Source organism: Nothoprocta perdicaria, unplaced genomic scaffold (genome assembly GCF_003342845.1).
Source record: "Nothoprocta perdicaria isolate Ctin4 unplaced genomic scaffold, notPer1 scaffold_7, whole genome shotgun sequence".
Taxonomy (NCBI): Eukaryota; Metazoa; Chordata; class Aves; order Tinamiformes; family Tinamidae; genus Nothoprocta; species Nothoprocta perdicaria.
This window is the reverse complement of record NW_020455976.1, coordinates 114,004-134,571: the sequence shown is the minus strand read 5'-3', so window position 1 is coordinate 134,571 and position 20,568 is coordinate 114,004. Positions and strand designations below refer to the sequence as shown.

The 20,568-nt window shown below is 39.7% G+C and overlaps 1 protein-coding gene across 1 annotated transcript in view; it reads left to right on the top strand.

Annotated features, from left to right (window-relative positions):
* LOC112957041 (adhesion G protein-coupled receptor A3-like) overlaps positions 1-11,771 on the top strand; it is a 237,258-nt gene extending 225,487 nt beyond the window's left edge. Inside the window, exons 18-19 of the mRNA XM_026050563.1 lie at positions 5,907-6,002; positions 9,023-11,771. Coding sequence (XP_025906348.1) covers positions 5,907-6,002; positions 9,023-10,244 — 1,318 coding nt within the window. The 3' untranslated portion in view covers positions 10,245-11,771. The remainder of the gene's footprint in view (positions 1-5,906; positions 6,003-9,022) is intronic.
* Positions 11,772-20,568: the final 8,797 nt, after the last annotated feature.

The following is a 20,568-nucleotide window of genomic DNA, read 5'->3' as shown; positions in this document are numbered from 1 at the left end:
TATCTCTTTTTCAGAAGAAACATTTACTTTTCTTTTGAATTTTCTCTAGACTCAATTCATAAGGCAAGACTATCTAGAAATAGGATTCAAAATGAATTTAAAAAAAAAGTACATTTAAAAAATACTACCATTTCTATGGAGTCTTCATTCCATTTTATCAAAATTCCCAATGAAAAGAACCATGGAATGATCTCATGCATGAAGAATTTGGTACTAATATCTTGAAAATCAGGTTCATAAATGCTTCAGCTTTGTACAGAGCAACTGCTTAGTTATCTGCCTGCCTGCCTGCCTGTCGGGTATTTGAACTGTGGCATCTGGGTAACTCAGAAGTTAATGACCATTTTCTGTATGGATTATTTTCACAGAGATGTTAAAATCAAATCCCAACTCAGTGAAAAATAGAGAGTCTTTTTACTGTGACTTTTTTCCTTCACTCTTATTTTTATGCTTATTTTGCAAGCAGCTAATATACTGGCATCTCTTCCTGTATGAGCTGTGCCATAGGAGTCAGTGAGAGTAAACAGATCTTTCTTTCTTTGTTTAAGAGAGGAGAGAAAGAATTGATATTTCACTTTTATCAGTATATATCTAGAATATGCCTGTCTAGAGTTTTGCATGCAGAAAGGAATATGTTTGAAAATATATACATGAATCAACGGGTCTGCAGTAAGGATTGTTTAAAGCTATTGAATCTCTACCTTACACATTACAACTCCACCAACTCCTGCAGAAAAACTTAAGAAATAAGAACACCCTGCATTACACCCGCAGTGTGTACTGTGTCATTCAGGAGTCAAGGATCTTAATCTAGAAATGCTTTAGGGCTAAGGAAAATTCAGACACTCAAGGAAGAAGCTCATAACTGGTGAGGACTCTCCATTTACTCAGTGACTTACTGAATAATACTTATGGAAATAAACTTAGAAGAATACACTGTATGATAAGTTAGCAGAATTGATGCTACCTGGAGGCTATTGCAGTCATTCTTGCTGACATTATTCTCTGTCAGATCGCCTGCATAGCTCCCAGGATTTTGCAGCAGGGTTTGCCTTACAAGAGGCGTTCTTGCTGAAAGGAAGCTGCAAAATAGTACGCTATGATGTAGACAGAGGGACATCACCTCAAGCGGTGTCTGCTGCTGTGTGCAGTTTTTGGTTTTGGTTTTGGTTTATTTATTTATGCCATTGAGTATAATAAAAATTATGCTACATACAGGTCCCAAGCAGCTGCAGCAGGAACATGGGGGTCTCTGAGTTCAGTGAGTTTGATTCACCCCCCCAGCCCCGTGCAGAATTGCCACATGCCACGTGAGTGTCTGCCTCGCCTGGCATAAATTGCAGGCCCTAGGTGCTGCCCACACTGCAGCCGAGAGGTGTGAGTGTGGCCCGATGGGGCATATGAGGCCAGCTTTAATCTAATTAGCTTGGAGAACAATATCCCTACAGATGTGATGGAATGAGTTTCAGTAAATAAATGTATGTTGATGTGAAAGCCTGCTGGGAATCCTTCAGATATCCCAGGGTGGCCAGCAACAACAAGGCACAAATTGCAGAAACCCTTCCCCAGGGCTCTGGCTTCGCACTCCAGCATCATCCCACAGACAGAGTTCCCTGCAAAACAGTTTTAAAATATTATATAAATCAACTGGCTTGTCAAGATCAATTTTTAGCTAGAAAGAATCTTTTATTTCCTCTCTGTGATTTCCCAGGGTCTTTAAGGATCTGTGTGTCTGGATATCTCCGCTTCAGCCAAGCCCTCAGCGTTAGCTGCCTCCCTCGTAACAGGGAGATGTGTGCGAGCAGCGTGGTCCTGCTGGATGGTCTTTTCCACCTTACTGCTGCCCACAGAGCTGCATTACTGCTAGATTGAGTAACGGTCTTCGCTTTCTTGAGCTATAAAATCATCATACCGGTAGATGAAATTGACTGTGAGCCCTGAGTTGCTTTTGTGTGGACAGGGTAACAGTCCACTAGTTAAATGAAAAAAAAAAAAACCCAAGAAAATGAACTCTGGAGTTCCTCAGCTCCACTCTCATGAAGTGACAGGTCCAGAACCAGGGCTTGTATAGGTTTTGTAATGACTGGAAATATTTTTTATGGACTTTCAGAACAAACTGCAAAAATCTTTTCTTTATTCAGGTACAGAAATGATTCAAATAATGCTGGTGAGAAATTGGAAATGTTTGGGCAGCTGGGCAGCTATATGAATTCACTGGATACCAGAGAGCCTTTGCTGAGTTAGTCTTTTTGAAAATGAGGAGGAGTGAACCTTGGTGGGTGGAGTAAGAGTGCTGAGTAAAGTACACACATGTCTGTAGCTCTACATAGCCAGTCATGAGAAGTCTTATTTCTTCATGTTTGATGCCTACAGTTGACCTAGATGCCTTGTTTGTGTCCACGTTGACAAGATCATACGTCCAACCTGAACTTGCTTTTCCTTAGACCACCACAAGTGTTTGTCTGTTGACAAATCATCTGTGGTTCTGACATTTCCAAATACCTTTATTCTCTAGATCCTTTCAGTAAATAAGTATCTGACCAACATGACCGAGAGAAAGCTTAGAAGGATTATGAGAGCATGGTGCTGCATCTTGGGACAGACCTGAGTTTCGGTCAAAGGTGTTAAATGCTTAAGAGTTACAGCATGAAGCCCTGTGTAGACCATAGGCTTCTCCATAGTGGAGAAGGTGGTTGCATTCTGTGTATGTGCCCACCCAGAAGTGTCTGAAATGCCAGAGTCTCCAAGGCTCGCAGCTGCTGGAAAGGCACAGTTCCTGGGGAAACCTGCACAGAAAAGCTGTATTCTTCTCCCTTCTGCTTTAATCCATAGAGAGGCAAACTCTGCTTTTTGGGCTGGATGCCACGTTTTGCCCAGTCCCTTCATTTACAGCTCAGAGGGGCCTTGTGCTTAACACAAGATGGGAATTTAAGAAGTCTCATTCTGCAACAGATTTTCCATGTGACCTTGAACACTTAATCTCTCCTTGTTTGTTTTCTCATCTGTACAATGGGGATAATAATCTTTATTGAACGCACAGGGGGCTGCAAGGCTAAATTAATTTATGTTATAAAGCACTTTGATTCCTTAGATGAAAGGTTCTCTAGGAGTATGAAGTGTTTGTGTTTATTAGCTACGTTTTCTTCACTTTTCATTTGTGCCCTGTTAATTCTAATTTAGCTTTTTCTTTAAAATTATTTACACTAATCTTCTCATCTAGGTGGGAAAAGGGAAGAAATTGATAAAAACAAATGGTTGCAGAGAAGCTCATGTTTGGAAATTCCGGTCTAAATTTTTTAATTGCAAGTCTACTTCCTCACTACTAACATCCATTTTGACATCATTGAATAACATTTCTTCTCTTTGCTGACTTTCTGGTATTGGTGTTTAGGCAGCCCATAAGCTCACATGGAGAAGAAGATGTAACCCTACTCTTAAGAATTTAACTTTTATTTTCTTTGATTGTTTTTTTCTGCTCATCCTATTTTAATCCCATTCATTTTATTCAATTTCTTTCTACCCAGCAGATTATTTTTCTCCTTTGCTCCTCAAGAATCCTGAAGACGCCAATGAAGAATCATTTGTACATGCTGTCATTTCTATTTGCTATTTTACATTTTGTTTTGCAATGAGACAGGGCAGGCAGTGCACTGTGCTGGATATCAGTGCAGTGCACCTCGGGTACACAGAACCATTTGACTTTACCTTATGTCATTTCTAGGATGAATTTTCTTTCTTTTAGCAATGAGAGAGGACAGGAATTTGGCTAGATACCACCCTGTTTCTGAAGCTCTGTGTAGCTTCCAGAGCATCTGAGCGCTACCATTCGAGTGAATGGCAGCCTACCGAATGTTCAAAATGTGAAATAGATAAATCTAACACCCAAATATGTTGTATGAGACTTTGGATAATGATACGATTTAAGTTTACGTATGCAATTTGTAAAAAGTAGCTGCTTTGCAAAAAAACAAAATTACAGATTGCATTATAGGTAAATTCTATGGTGTAATCACTGAGATGAGTTTGAAAAGCAGTTTCCTATCTTTGCTTCTGTATTTCTATTTTTCTGTTCCTTATTATTTCTTGGACAAATTGAGATTAAATTTTCTATGCCTCATTGCTTACCCTAGTCGTGTCCTCAAGTTTTTTAAAATGTCATTCAATGTGTCTTTGTTAAAAATAATAATAAGCTATTAAGCTATCTTATTCAATATGCTCAAGTCAAAAGATATGCACAATCATTAAACTGCAGTGAATTAGTGGATTTTGTAAGGATGCAGCTTGTTCATTGGAATTTGTTGAGCTCTACAGAATAAGCTAAGTTTGAGGAAAATGTATTCATTTAATGACTCTGAAGTTATAAAAGCTGAAGGGCTTTTTCATGAACATTGGGAATGATTTTCTCTGCTCTGTTTACAGCTTAGAGCATTAGGACAAAGGCTGACTGTAAATGTTAACATGAAATTCTCTGGGGCCCAGCCTCTAATGCTGACCCACAAGGAGGTGGGGGAAGAGGTTAAGAAAATTTTGGCATTGGGTTTAGTTTAATGCTAACTTACTTAATCTTACTATACCCCTGTTTCTGTAGCCCCATCTTGCAATGACTGTGAGATTTCCTAATGTTTGCATCCTGTTTTAGAAAAATCATGGCCACATTCTGGTGAAAGTCTATTCTGAATGTCAAAAGGTTCCTTTTAGTCCTCTGGATAACCTAAAAGCAGTGTGTTGGGCAGTGTCCATGTCCCTTCCTAGTGCTTCCTGCAGCACGTACAGGCTTGGAAATACCTGAAGTGTGTCTACTGATAGAAAAACATAGTATAAACTGGGAAATGAGAAGGGATGTTAATGGCTTCAGCTGAACTCATGGGTATGGAGGAGCTGCAGCCTGCCATGTGCTGTGCCTGGTGCTTTCTGCCTCAGAGACCACAGAAGTTGGATGCTGCCTAATATGTGTTTTACTTATATAAATGGAAACATATAATGATCATGTATTTTGCTGAATATGGACATAGGAACGCAGGGTTCCAGCACGAATGAGACGTCCCCCAGGAATTTAATTTAACCTAGTTAATGGCCACACATTGGAATGGCTGCTGCTTCCAGGTAGCTCTGCGGCATTTAAGCAGTTAAAGGAGTGCGAAGCTCTGTGCCTCAGCACACAAGTAGTTAGAGAAAAATTAACACCTGGCTCTTTCTGGATGAGGTCTTGCTCAGGTCCTAGGGGTCCTTACATTCGAGTGCATTTGTGAGGCTTGATTTTTGAGTAGTGAACAGAAGTGTGGTGTGTACAAAAGAGCATTTAATCACCCTGATTATTACAGATTGCTCTTTTGTTCAGGACAAAAAAAAAAAAAAAAAAAAAAAAGAGATTTTGCCAACTGGACCACTGCTTCTCTCCTAACTGAGCTTCATTTCACTTGCCATCTAGGAGTTAGGAAGGGGATTCTGCAATTGCAGAGTTTCACTGGGAAAAAATTCTGATTAGGAATGAAGTGTAAATAGTAGTTTTGTCTGATTTTTTAAATTTTATAATACTTTCATATTTGCTACTATTAAGTGCAAATACTTATGTGAGTGGAATAACTTTGAGATATTCCATTAAACAAGGTTTTGTTCTTAGTATGACTGCAAAAGTAATTACATTTACTGAAAGCATGTCAAGAGGTTGTGACAAGAATTTAAATGAATCCATATAAATATTAAATATTAATCTGCTGTTGTTTATAAAGTGTAATGTGACAATATTTATTGTGACAATCCTTCATTCTTTTGCTTTACTGATTTAGGGATATGTTTAAAGTTTCGGGTCATATTTATTGTATACTCAATAAATTTTATGGCAGAAGAGACATCTAAAAAGCCTACAATTCAGGCAAATTAAAATATCAGTTGTTATCTCTCAACAGATTTTATCTGATTAGTGGAGGAGTTCCTTTTATTATATGTGGAATTACAGCAGCAACCAATATCAATAACTACGGAATTGAAGGCAATGCACCATAGTAAGTATAAAGTATTATAATCAAACTGTTAAGAAAAGCATTTTCTTTTTCTTATGCTGATAAATGTGATGGACGTTACTGACTTCATAAAGGGCACGGACAGGCCATTTGGGATGAGATTTAGTATGAATATTTATAGAATAATAGCTATGGAAGAACAATGTCTTAATCTGGAGTTTGACTCTTCACTGACTCTCTCCCAGTCTACTATGCTGTGGGCAATAGAGCCACTTTTCATTTATAGAGTCATTTCTCATTTACACTTGAATAAGTGAAAGGATATTACAAACTACCTTACGTAGAGTATATTTAATAGGCAATTCTAATTAAATACTTTTAGTTCATTAAGGCACCTACCTTGAATTAATACATGCCATGTGATTTATTCAAAGTAATATGCAATTATGTGAAACAATGACAAGTAAAAATCTTTTTTCCCCCCTTCAAAATAAATTATTTTGAATTTTTACCAGCTTGGAAATGTTCCAGTCATAGCAATCGTGACATAGCCCTCCAGTGTACTAGCATGTATATCCACGCAAGCTGTCTGAGCATAGTTACTATTAGTTCTTGGCATGAAACATAAGATATCAACTAAATGCAATAAGCCTTCCCATAAAAGCCAAGTAAAAAGTGAATCAGACAGCAAAGGTAAATAAATTTCAAATAAATGATGGCAGTGACTGGCATACTGTTGTGTATGTTAGTGCTCTGCCAGCTCTTTGTTGCTGGCATGGTGCAGCACAGTAGTCTTAGTTACTGCTTTTTTAAGTCTCATGACGCATTTGAAACTAATTATTTTTTGTGTAGGAAAAATGCTGGAAGCCAAGTGGAGTGGATTGTACCTGAGCATTTGGCCTCTTAAAAGCATTATTATAGGTTACTGAAGTTTAAAACCTGGTAACAGATTAGTAGATACCATGATTAGCTGTATTTGTCCCACATAGGGTCCAACTCATATTCATATGTTTTTTCAAACTTGTTCAATTAGACAATCACTTATAACTAAGAGTATATGAAAAGACTTGATTATTTATGTTCTTAAATGTGTGACTTTTCTCATTTTGGCACATTTGCAGTGGTTGTACTTCTTTAACTATGTTAACCAGCCAGTTAATATCTGGCTCCACAGTTTGTAGAGAAAACAGAGCACTGAGTGGTTATAAAATTGGGTGAAAAGACAGTTGAAAGTCAGCAGCAGCATGTCAGTTATGTGCCTTATTCATTTTTAATGGTATTAACACAGAAAAATGCAGATGCACAAGCTTGAACTTTTCTAATGGAACTGATTTTTGAAGTGAACCACAATGAGACACCACTTGAAATAAGAGCATCCCGAGAGACAGTTGCACCAGGGAGTGTTCCGTTCTCCACTTTGCATCAAATATGCAGCATTCAAATGTACTTCAAGTATTCGTGTAGCTTTATGCTCTCTGCTTAGCCAGTTAAATATATTTTGTAACTTATCTATATGGAATCTTTGGCATGCCTGTCAGACAGCAAAATATATACTCCTTGGAGTGTCTCTGAGTTCCTGAGTAAATGTGTGCATGTTTTTGTTTAAGGTTCAGATTTAAAAACTTGAAAGTAGTCCTGCCGCAGTTTCTCCTGATGATACCCAGTGAGACTGCGTCTTTTTAGTAGGGAGGTTCTCAGCCTGGGAGATAAATTAATTCAGTTTTTTGTTGTTTTGTTTTGTGTTTGTTTAAGTGGTGGGTAGTTCCTGGCTAGACAAGAACATGGGGAGGTTCCTCACTGTACTGGAAGGACCACAACCACTCAGTCTTGCCTAAATGAGCATGAAGTGTCACAGTGTCCCTTTTAAACCCAGAATGGATCATGACGAATCACCTGATCTGCTCTTCTGACAGAATGGGAAAATGAGCTATAACCAAACCACTGTTTATCTGAGGTGTTTTAAATGCTTAGTAATGGATACCACACAATCTGCTCCAGGAGTTTATTATCCTAACGTCTAAGAAACTTTTTGAAAAACTTCTTGCTGAAGTTTAAGCCTGTTACTTCTTGTTCTAGTCCAGTCAATGAGGAAAATAACTTATTTTTCTATCCAGCAACCCATTAAAATTTAGAACACAAAAATCTGATAACAATTTGGCTAGCTGATAACAGCCCTACTAGCACAATGGCATGTCTTTGACAGTGACTAAAAGCGGGTCCTAGAGAAGAATAAAAACTAGGCAAATATACAGCTCCCCACAAACTTCTTCCAGTTTCCAACTGGGATTTCATTAGCCAGAAGTGCTCTCTTTTCCCATGTTTATTTGATTAGATCATTCATCCTCAGGACAGTCCTGTTAGGCTGCTACCAAATTATGCAGCTGACTGAGCTGACTGAATATCTGAAGATATTCAAATGGATGTAATTAAGCCACAGGAATTTAAAAACCTATGAAAAACCCTGAAGTTGCATATATCTTTTAGGTATACTCACTGCTAGAAACCATGACTCTGTTCAGTTGGAAGTCTTTTTTTCTAGTCTCCCTTTATTACCTGGGTCAGTCCTTGCTTCAGCAACAAGAAAACTTTGTGAGGGCGAAAGCCACGCTTAAAATTTGTATGAATGTTCTTGGCTACAAACCACAGAAATCTGCACATTCCTATTGCTCATGCAGATTGTTTAAACTATGCCTCATTTGCTTTTTAATCAAAGTATTAGAGCTGACATTTATAATAGTCCAGCAAAGGCTGACAGAAATGGTCTTATACTTCAGTGCAGCTCTGGGTTCTAAACTGACCTACATTCCTCGGAAAGTTTCAGCTTTAATATGCTGCAAATTATTGTAGATACTTTATTCTATTACAAACTGTGAAAGTGATGCCTCTGCTTAATTGATATTAAAGGCACACTCCCTTTCTCCAAAGCAAACACATCCGACTCTCTGAAACGCTTTTGGGTTATATATGTTAGCTACTCAGGCCAGTTTCATATCAGTCTGTCATCCATCATACGAAACATGGGCTACAAAAAGTTTTTGACTGTGCCTTTTTTGTTCTTTCAGCTGCTGGATGGCATGGGAGCCTAGCCTGGGCGCTTTCTATGGGCCAGTAGCATTCATTGTGCTAGTCACCTGCATTTACTTTCTCTGCACTTACGTGCAGCTGAAGCGCCATCCTGAACGCAAGTACGAGTTGAAGGAAAGGACAGAAGATCCGCAGAGAATGCCAAGCACTGAGGCGAGCCACAGTCATATCACAGACCCTGTGTCCGTTCCCCAAGCAACTTGCTCCTTGATTTCTTCTTCCTTATTGGAAAATGAGCATTCATTTAAGGCTCAGCTTCGAGCCGCAGCATTCACTTTGTTCCTGTTTATGGCCACGTGGACCTTTGGAGCACTTGCAGTTTCTCAAGGCCATTTCTTGGATATGATATTTAGCTGTCTTTATGGAGCGTTCTGTGTGACCTTGGGGCTTTTCATCCTGATCCATCACTGTGCAAAGCGAGACGATGTGTGGCATTGCTGGTGGTCCTGCTGCCCATCTAGAAGAAACACCTACTCTGTCCAAGTTAATGTGCGTCCAAAAGTCAATGTCAACGGTGACACTCAAGTTCATCCACCTTGTCTTCAGGAATCACCGTGTCCCAACAAATCCGCCGTGTTTAACCACCCTGCTGCCAGCCACTGCAAACTGACTAATCTGCAAGCAGTTCAAAACCACGTTAACTGCCTTTCACCTGTGACACCGTGCTGTGCAAAAATGCACTGTGATCAGCTGCTTGACGACGAAGCTCACATTCACGTCCACAACGAGGGCACCTTCAGGCCCAATATGCACATTCATAGATGCCTGAAAGGCAGAACTAAGCCACGTTATTTTAGCCGCCATAGGTCTGCAGGTGAGAGGGAATATGCCTATCACATTCCCTCAAGTATTGACGGCAGCATCCACAGCTCGCACACAGACAGTCCCCACAGCACGCACGACGGGCAGCCGGGGCACCGGCGGCCCTGCTGTGCCAAGGGCGATCCCTACCCTACCGTCAACCAGCCCGAAAGCAGCGACGCAAGTACTGTCATATACAGCTGTGCCAAAATGCCAGAGAGTGACACTGCGCACCACACAGCTCACTTTGAAATGCACCCACGGACACAGTCGTTGCCGTTTGGCACGACGAGTCCCAACGGCATCCTCAAGGGAAACGTGCACGAAGCCATGATATACAGCTCGGACAGCACAGGAAATATCAAAACTGGCCCTTGGAAAAATGAAACTACTGTGTAGTTCCCAGGTCCTCGTGTTGTCTTTGGTTCCACCTAAATCGTCATAGAAAGGCTTTGTTTTGCTTCCAAGCTACGTGAGATGACATATTTGTGTAGCACATCAGCAAATTGTACAGCTTTTCCACCTTTATTTCCCTTTCTGTAATAAGGAGACACTAAAAGAGAGATAAGGGATAGTGTTTTAAAAGTGAAGTTATTTTTAAAAGAAAGTTATAAAATCATTCTGGAAGATAATTAGAAAAAGGGGTGTAAAGAACTGAATGCAAGAGGCAATATCCTTTTGTTATGCAGAACTATATTTATTTAGAAATGCGTCATTTCATTCTTTTGACTTTTTATTCTGTAGTAACTTCAGACACTTTTTATAAACATATCAACATCTTAAACTTCTACTTATTTATTTTTGTAGCAAAATATTACTGTGCCATGGATTTTAATCTGAAGTGACTATAGTAGAAATGCTAAACAGGATTTTATAAAATTACAGCTTTTTAGATCCACAAAAGTGATACTGCCTCTAAAGATCTTCTGTAGCATATGGCCTGTAAAATCATGTAATGTACAGTCCCTGTTATGTCCCTTTTCTTGTTGGAGAGAAGTGCTAGGTAATATCTCTGTTACATCTATGGTGCTGTATTGGTTGTATTTTGCATGACATATGTCAGGATATACCATTTGCTGTTTTCTAGTGTTACATGTGTTAAAAAAAAGAACAAAAAAAGTGTTGTACAAGGCTGTGAAAAACCCTATTGATATTAATCTAGAGCATTATAAATCCACAGGAAAACAATCACTCTGCACTAGTTTAAGTGGCACAATCCTTGTATAAGGTTATATGATAGCTTTGATAAGGGTCCACTCTAATGTCTTTACAGAGCATGCACTACTCATTGTATGTGACACTGTGCAGTGTAATAGCAATCGTCTCAACAAGTTCTACACTTCTTTGTAAAGTATGGAGCAAATCTGTAAGCTGTTTCATGATAACCTTTCCACATCGGTTAAGGTAGAGCAGTTTTATCATTAACTCTTTGAGGACTACAGTTATTTTCTTTAAAATAGCTTATTCTAATTCAGAGAGGCAGTATATACGATATTGACTATTTAGTTACGTGATCAATGTAGTCCAGAGTTGTCAGGAAAGAGGAAGCTCAGTCTTTTTTTCCAAAAACACAATTATTCCCTTTATAAATTTCACCACTTACTATGTGAAAACACATTTCCTCTCCTAGGAAATTTCAGTTGTCTTCATTCCTTAATGCAAATTTGACCTTCTGAAGAAGTTCTTTCTATTCAGGATTTCTGCTGAATTGTAGGGCATTCGAGGGTCAGTAACATTCTCTATTAAAAAGGCTCTTGGCAAGAAATTTTTTCATGTTTCCGTGAACATCTGGACACAAAGCATCAACTCACAGTACAGTACTGAATCATATGAAATGAAGCTACTTTTTTTCAAAAAGGAAGGATGCAGAATAATAATGGATCACATAAAGTGAATAGGAGCATAGTGTTGAGAGGAAAAATGTCTAGAGTGTGAAGTGAGCAGTGCATCCATAAATAAGAGAAAAAGCACAATTTTGTATGGCCACTTGAGAAAGTTTATTGTAATGTCTTAATACAGGCTTATGTAATTGCTGTATTGCTGAAGAGCGCGGAGGAAATATAAGAAATCCCTTGAGAGATCATCAATCTGTGATGCTCTGTGTATATTTTGCAGAAATCCTTGCAGACTTCAACTCTTTATTATTTCTGTTATAAGCAATTTATTAGACTCTACCTTTTTTAAAAAGAAAAATATGTAGGAATGCATTTCCTAACAGTGTATATAAAGATGACAATTATAATTGTTAGAATGTTATAAAAACATGCAAGTCAGATGAATGTGCTCTGCACTGTTGCAGGTGGGAATTAGTACTCAAAGGGTTAATGCTCAGTATCTGAGTGCAAGAAATCTTTTTTTTTCTGTATTTTTGTAAATTTGAAATATATATTGTAAACTCCAGCAGTGCAATGTAACCATCTCAGATCGTGTGTTTATAAAAGGTGAGCAAGAAGAATGCACTAGGTGGTTGTCAAGTTTAAGCCAATATACAACAGTTTCATGGCTGCTTCTTTAGTTAATGCAAAAAAAAAAAAAAAAAGGAAACGCCTGAGCTTTATTATGTATATGCTGTATACGCTTGAACTGTCACTAAACTAAAATACAGTATTTTTCTTTGTTTGCATAATGAAGTATTTTCTGTTTAATAATTATTTTCTTTTAATATTACTTTATCTCATTCCACATAGACAGTGAGCCCTAAAAAAAGCATAAATATAATGTGAAATACCACTTCTCTGTGTCTCGGCACTATATCTGTATATTCTGTAATAGCAAAATCCTAGGAGGTCTGTATACCATTATGCAAAATGTTCCACACACAGCCAAGTGAAATACTCACTCTGCAAGAACCCACTCAGTGAACTGCTTTATTCTGCTTGTGTTTCAATCACCTCTGTTGTTTTGTCTGAGAGGCTTGTTTGATCTTCATAATGGCTTACAAAGAAGTAAATAGGTGCTGCTTTCCACAGAATATCTTATGTGATAAAACTCTCTGGAATTGAAACATAAAATATTAAAACATTTTTTTCTTACTGCATTAAAAAAAAAATTTAGTGAATATTTCTTGGCTAATTTGGAAAAGATGTGTTATGCAATAATCTGTTTGCATATTATTTTTTCAGAAAATATACCGTATGACTACAAAGTAGGAGGACATGATATTAAATAAATATAAAAATGTTTTGTAACATCGAATTTGACCAAAATGCTTTTCGTGCTTTTGACTTTTTTTTTTCTCCTTAAGATAAATGAGATAATTTCAATGTTTTGGGAGTTTGGCTTTGTTTTGTTGTGGGATTTTGCTCAATTATAGCTAATGAATCATTACTACTTTACCTGATTTCCTTTCCTATAAAAATAAAGTCAATGTAATGACAGAACTACAAGAAATATATTGTCCTAGTAAATTCCTCGTGGACATGCACATTACATGCTTCAGCATCAACATTAGATTTAGTGATTCATGGATGACATAAATATGACTGAACAGATTTTTACTGTTCACTTTCTGGTCTGAGATCAAGCATAAGAAATTTCATCTGAAAGGATAATTTTTGCAGAAAGATTTAATCAACAGAGATCTGAAGAATTGTCAATGCTATTGGGGTGAAAATAGGCTCTGATGGTGCGTTGTTGTTGTCTGCATTTACAAATCCCAGTTTTCACAATCAAATTTGACATTGTCTAAGTGATTTAAAATGAAGATTTTTAAGCCACCACGGCTATTTTACAAGAATTCCTACCCGTCACGGTGTAGAGAATTTTAATGTCAAAATGACCCTTACGTATTTGCGCATTCTGTCTGACCACACATGCAGACATCCCATGATGTCTGTTGGTTGTGTCTGCACCAGAATGAACGAGCAGTCACTGGGGTGGCCGTAAACCTGTGTCCTCCTTTGCTGCCTTCAGCCACCCTAGGGATTGCCCCTTGGAAAGGTCCCCGAGGCAGCTTGCACCATGGCAGTAAAGTGGTTTTGCTCCCTGAGAAGCAAAGTCTATGCGTCAAGCAGGGTCAGGATGGCTTTCAGGACAGCACAAGCAATTGTAGCTTTGCAATTCTGGGCAAATTCCATTTGGACACTAAGGGCTGTAGGCAGTTCAGTCTAAGAGGATCACTCCTGCTCCCTTCGGCGCTCTGCCAGAGCCACCAGCCCAGGCACCAGAACATCTGCCAAATCCAGACAAATCCAGGAAAAACCTGTCACCGTACCTAAAGTGTACAGTTGACTGAAATGAGAGTGAAACAGCACAAGGGATTTTATGACCAGAAAGGCTTAAATCAGAAGAAACATTTGCAGATGTTCTGTCACAAAACTGCTTCAGTTCAAGGCTTCATCAACTGCTTCATCAAGGCTTGATCTGTCTCTCTGTTCAGAGCATAAGAGTCTAAGCATCCTGGATGCCCTGGAGGGTTGAAATTGCTCTGGGGCATATATTGTTAAAGCTACAAAGTTAACTTTGACACCACCAATTTGGAGATGCCTTCCTCCCTAAATTAGATTCTGGGATGAACTACATGGGCTTTTTCACAATGACGAGATTGTATGATGCAGGATGCTTTTCCTCTTGACTACTTTAAAATGAAGCTGTCATCAGAAACAGGAACAGTCCCCTTTATATGCCTATGAAGGTATAAGGACTTCACCATCTTTGTTCCAGAAACACAAATTCAAGTTCCTATACCAGCAAACTCCAGTTCATGGAGAAGTAGCAGAAGGTATTAAGGAATCAGGATCCATCAGATTGGTTTAAAGCTGATCTGGTTCAGTCAAATGATTTTTGTGGTAACAGAGCTCTGGGCACCTCTGAGAAGGGATTGTTTGGTTTTGCAATTTTTTTTTTCTTATTTCTGCTTTGCCAGAAGTTGAAAGCTGCACTGGTCAATTTTTAACTTGCTATTAATGGGACAAGAATAAAACTTCTGTAGATCATCCTGACTATACAAACCATAACTTTTGACTCCCTCGTACTAGCTCTATAAAGGTCCCCATCTATCCAAGATCCCTGTTACCGCATCCTCCCTGCCTCATGTTTGCATATGTCAGGACCCAACCAAGCATAAGAGAAGTCAGGATGGTATCACCTAGCTCACATCTTTGCAAAGAAGTTTGAGGTCTAGTTTGGAAGCTCTAGATCCGATCAACCTCAGATTATATCCTGCCTTAAGGTTGTGCAGCTGGCCATGCCTGAGAAGCGAGGGTTTGTTAGGAACGTGGTGTCTGTATGTCCTGGGGATGCTACTGTCTCCTTGCATTTTGCTCTATTTACACTCTGGGATGCCTTGCAGTCTGAACAACCAAAGGATTGGCTGCTTTAGCTGTTGTGGTGTATTATCAAGTGTCATTGAACACTGTGACCTATGATTTTGTTCCTTCATTTCCCAGGTACACCTCAAGAAGGCAGCAAAAAGAGCTTGTCCTTGGGGTTAGGGAGAAACTGTGGGAGAAAGTAATAAAATCCAATCTGGTCTACAAATTATTCATATTCTCATCACAGCACTGCCTTTTGTTAGCCCATTTACTGAGCTATAAGCAGTTACAGTCACTTTTTCCTTGATTCTTCCTATTGAGAGGCCTTGTTGTCTGCTTATTAGAACATGGCTGAAAGTTGCCCCTTTCCCTCAGTTTCTGCCCATGGCAGTTACTGCCCTCAGACGGAAGATTTTACAGAGTTCAACCTAAATGGCTGAAACATTTTCAACAAAGAGGTTTGAGGAAAGAGGAAATCACTTTGGGGTATAAAGGCAACTGGCACTGTTCAACTTGCAGAGTTCTGTTGCCAGGACCAGGAGCAGGCGTTTGGAAACGAGGAAGGATGGCTACTGGGGGACAAAGGGACTTTTTGCTGTTTCTAGAAAGTAAGCAGTTTAGTACAGACCACAGTTTTAGTAGGAAAATATATCCCAAGAGTCTACAGTAGGAAGTTTCCCCTCTTCTCAGGACATGCACCTGCCTTGATGAGGCTGCTCTTCCTCATCATATGCTGCTACCGAATACAGGGGCTCTGAAGGACCTCACCTACAAATGATTGGTTTCAGGTGCCCTCAGATAGACAGGAATAAAAGGCAAGGAGCTTTCCTCCTTATGGTCTCTGTTGTGCTGTGCAGCTTCCCTCTTCTTTTTAAGTGCTAAGGCACTATAGAAGAGGAGAATCCATCCAATTTTTACCAAGAGAGCTAAAAGCTGCACTAGAGGACCTCAGAAAGAACATGGAGCTTCTCATGGTGACTTGAGCTGAGCGGGAGCCATCTATGCCATCTATGGATGGAGGCTGCAACAAGGTGGCTGGTAGGCTGACTTCAGGCTGGGAGAGGAAAGGAAGTTCCCAAAACTGAAAAGAAAAACTGGTATGTAGGGAAGAAAGGGGGACAAAGCTGGGAAAGGGTGGAGATAGGGTGGAGGGTGAATGAGCTGCGGTAGGATGGAACAACTATGTCCACAGTGTTGCTAGGCTGGATGTGTAAGCTAATGTACTGAAATCCTCTGCAGTCCATAAATATCTGAAAACCTACCGGCAAAATGCCTATTCCTTTTTAATGTTGGTCCTCATAGAAAATGACAGCGTATTAATGCTGTCAGCTATTCCATTAGCCTAAGTGTCAGGAATCTGTGTGATGAATCACAGATGCTCAAAGCAGTTGATTAACCAGATAGCTGCTTGTGTGGCACGTGATCAACTTGCTGTATTTTTAATGTGCTCTTTCAAAACCTGGGGAACTATCACAAAAAAGACCCATGATTTCAGGAAGTAATAATAAAGCTCAAAGTCAAACACGCTGGAGTTAGGATGTATTAGAAGCAAGGCTGCCTTTAGAGCTTCCATTTGGTTCTGATGTCTTTTAATACTGTTTTTAGCTGTGTGATAACATGCTGTTTTCTAACACCTTGGTTTTGATGCTGCATGTTTAATGTTCTGTAAATGTGTGTACCTCTAGAGTTAAGGCAGCTATTTCATTCTAAGCCTTTTCTTAAAAGCCTTTTTTAAAAGGCTCAACTCTTTTTAATAACCTTGGTAGGGCCCTTTTACCCTTCCCTGTGTTGAGTGCTAGAATTGAAGTGGCTTAGAAAACTTTCCTTTGAGCTTCTCATGCTTAGGGAATCTTTTCCAAGGTATTTGAGCTGTTCTGGAACCCCTCTAAGTGTGAGCCATCACCACAATCCTATAGGTGTGTTAGGAGGAGGCTGAGACCAGGAGATTCCCTGCTCTGGCTGTGTGCAGCTGTAGCACAGTCTGTGGAAGCCTGTGTCTTGAGTACAAGAGTTCACATTCATTGTATAGGCTGCTGATAAGTTCATCTTCTGAGTCTTTTCCATGAAGCCTTCCACAGGGAAGACACCTGGGGCTGCTGGGCACAGCACATCCAGTCCTTGCAAGCCACGAGTTGGGTGAGCTTTGGTCTGGAAGGACTAGACATCTCTGGCACTCCATCACATGGCCTTCTCCAGCCAACAGCTGGCTAACTGAGGAGTGAGTTTGGATTAAAACATGGGCTGTAATCCCAGTTTGTTTGAGGTCATCTTGTTCTCGGCTCTAGGAAGGTGCCTTCTTTTCAAATACTCACATGTCACTGCTAACACTGAGCCCATTGCTCAAGCTGGGAAGCCACAGGCATCTGCATAACCAGCCCCTTGACAGCACAGCATGGGGTCAGTCATCAGCATGCAGGATTAGTTCCCTTCTGCATCTTGCATGCAACCTCTTGAAGCTTTCCCTGCATCTGTATTTGAGGAGACAGTGGAATAACCACCTTGTCTTTTACAGTGGTAGGTGAATAAATAGCTGTGCTGCACATCAACAAAAAAAAAAAAAAAAAACCCAGACATTTTGAGTTAGCACAGACATCTTCTAGCATTATAATAATGTTATATTCCACCTGACAGCACAGCACAAGCAATGTGACACAATCAAGCACTATAGTACATGGAAAGCAACTACCCTTCACCCACAACGCTTCTCCCCTAGGTAAAAATAAACTGTGTGCAGTTGTACTGTGGCACTGCTGTTTGCTGAACCCTCTGTACATTAGTGAACTATTTTAGATGAGGGACACACATAAAGTGAATATGCAATTAAAGTCTTGTAATACTGAAGTACAAAGAGGGCAAGTGAGGGGGTTGTTGTTGTTGTTGTTGTTTTATTAATACAGAAAACCTAAGCATCAAGATTCCACTGAAGTGTTTTTCTACAGTAGGTATTTAATGTGGAGCTGAATAAGAGCACTGCACAAAAAAAAAAAAAAAAGAAAAAAAAGTAACCACATAAAATGAGGGGAGAAAATCCTCTAGCTGTCAATGATGCAGAATTTTACCTGTATGGGAGCAACTCCAGATTGCGCAATCAGCTTCATTAGCCCTTTCATCTTCTCTGGATGATATTAAGGTTAGACTTACTTAAGAAAAACAGGAAGATCAGCCCGTGTGGAATATGCCAATCAAATTCAGAATGACTTGAGTGCTTTCTGCAGTAAGTGGCTTATGTAGTTCATTGTAGATTGATGCGGGGGAACTGCTGATAGAGACAAAACACACAGGATAGGATTTCAAAGGCCCTCAAGCTGGAGGATGAAAATTCTTTAGTAGAATTCCTTTTACTTAGGTGAAGTAAAAATATCTTATGTAGTGTATAAGGAGGTTTGAATTTAAATCCATGAGAGGCCAACAAAGCAGCATTTTGAACAGCTCAGCTCAGGCTCCCTTGCCTTCTGTAACCAGTGCAAGATGCAAGACAATGTTTAATTTATTCAGTTGTCAGACAAACTTTTTTCTCTTTAGAATAAGAAGCTGCAGAGTTAAAAATACAAGAGGTGCATTTCCATGCACAGTAGATAGAACGTACAGTCGAAAAAATCCTAAATGTTTATCAAAAGCTAACCCAAACCTGGCTAACTGCAAATGCCATTGAAATGAAGCTTCCCCTTACAGGATGGCATTGCAGATGCTGCCACACAGCCCAAGTGGGGAAGTGTAGGAGGAAGCAAAGGGGAGATGGGATCTAAGGGCAGGAGGGTGACATAATGAGCTCTAGTTAAAAAAGGGTGATCACATGAATGTCCTCAAAACTGGGATTGTTAAAGGCTTATATTAAGTGGGAGTAAGGGGGCTGTATAGTGGAAGGAGGGAGCTTCTGTTCTAGCGTTTGCTCAGAAAATGTTTCAAAAGGCATTCAGAAAAAAAGCCTTAAAGTTGAGCTGAGAACTAGGAATTTGCTCAACAGAGGTTGGAGGTAACTTGACTAGGGTCCACAGGTACCCACCGTGACTGAAGTTATCATACCGAAGCTCTAGTGTTTTAGTGACTGCGAGCTTAAGCCCGAGAGTAAGACTTGCACATTAATCTACAAAAGTAATTAGCTTTGTAGCTGTTTAGCAGGTGATAGCATAGCCTGAAATTGTTGAAAGTGTTTGTCTTTGGAAATATGTTTCACTTCAGACTTGTATTTTTGACCTTGGTGCTGCGTAAGAACTGCAGAGTAAAATACTGAGGCCAAGATGTGTTATGCTTGATGTTAATAGACTCGGGAAATGCCCGTGTACAGAGAGATATAGGAGAGGTGAGGCAAAATGCAAAGAATGCTGCTGTGATTGTCTTCAACTAGCCTATAATAAGCCTAGGAAATTGTACTGCACCTGAACAACCTTGACTTTGGCCTTTATGGCCTTATTCCCTCCCAGCACCATTTTAATGTTTGTGATTCCAGGTTGTCTAGAAGCAAAATCTTTATATTCTGCAGCATAATAAAAGTGTTAGGTACGGCTTGAAATGTAAAACTCTTTTAACCTCTAACTGGAGAAATACTATGGTGCTTGCTTAAATAAGATTTTTCACAATGTGTCCTGTAACAGACTCTATTAACTCATTTTTTCCCTGCGTCCTCTCTTCTGAGTACCTAATGGCCAAACTTTCAGCTGTGTTAACAATTTGATGGTTCTAATGGACTCCTTCATTGCAAACCTCTCAGTGTTGCATATAATACAGTATGTTTTTATGAATCCATATTTTTCTCTCTTTATGACAAAAATTGAATTAATCTGAGAATTCACATTCTCTGTAACAGAGAAATTGAGTATATATAAAGTTCCCCCAAATCATATTCCATCTTCCAAGTATAGAACTTCACTTCCCATGCCAGCTATATTTACTTGGTCTTGATGCAAAATGACTGCGCCTTTAGTCTTTAGGAACAGAAGTAAAGCAATTGTGGACATCCTAATATACTGTCCATATGTAGGCAGATATTCTTTATGTAGAGGTAGCCTTGATTCTGACCCTGCTGTTTGTACATATTCCTAGCTTTTGTACCTGAACATATGTGTGTTCCTGAGATGTGTGTGGGAATCCTTCCTTTTTTTCTCATTCCAGTTTTATGCCCAGTGCTGCTTCTCCCATCCACCTATTTTCTGCTGCCTGGCTTTGGCTTGTGCATTCAGTCACATTGCTTTTGCTCCACTAAGTTCCTCATGTCCTCCTGGAAAACCCGCAGAGAGGCAGCACTGACCTCGTTGCTCACCTGCCAGCCCAGGTGCCCGACCTGCCAGGGCAGCGTCGTGGTGCTGCTCTGCAATGCTCCTTGCTGCCTGCTTCTCCCTCCTTGCAGACACTGGCTTGTCCAGGAGAGGAAATTAAGCCGAGTCTCCCCACATCTCCATTTTTCCTGCCCTGTGCAATGTACTGACTCCAATGATAAAATCACCTGTGTGTTCTTGTGTGTTTTTTTTTTTTTT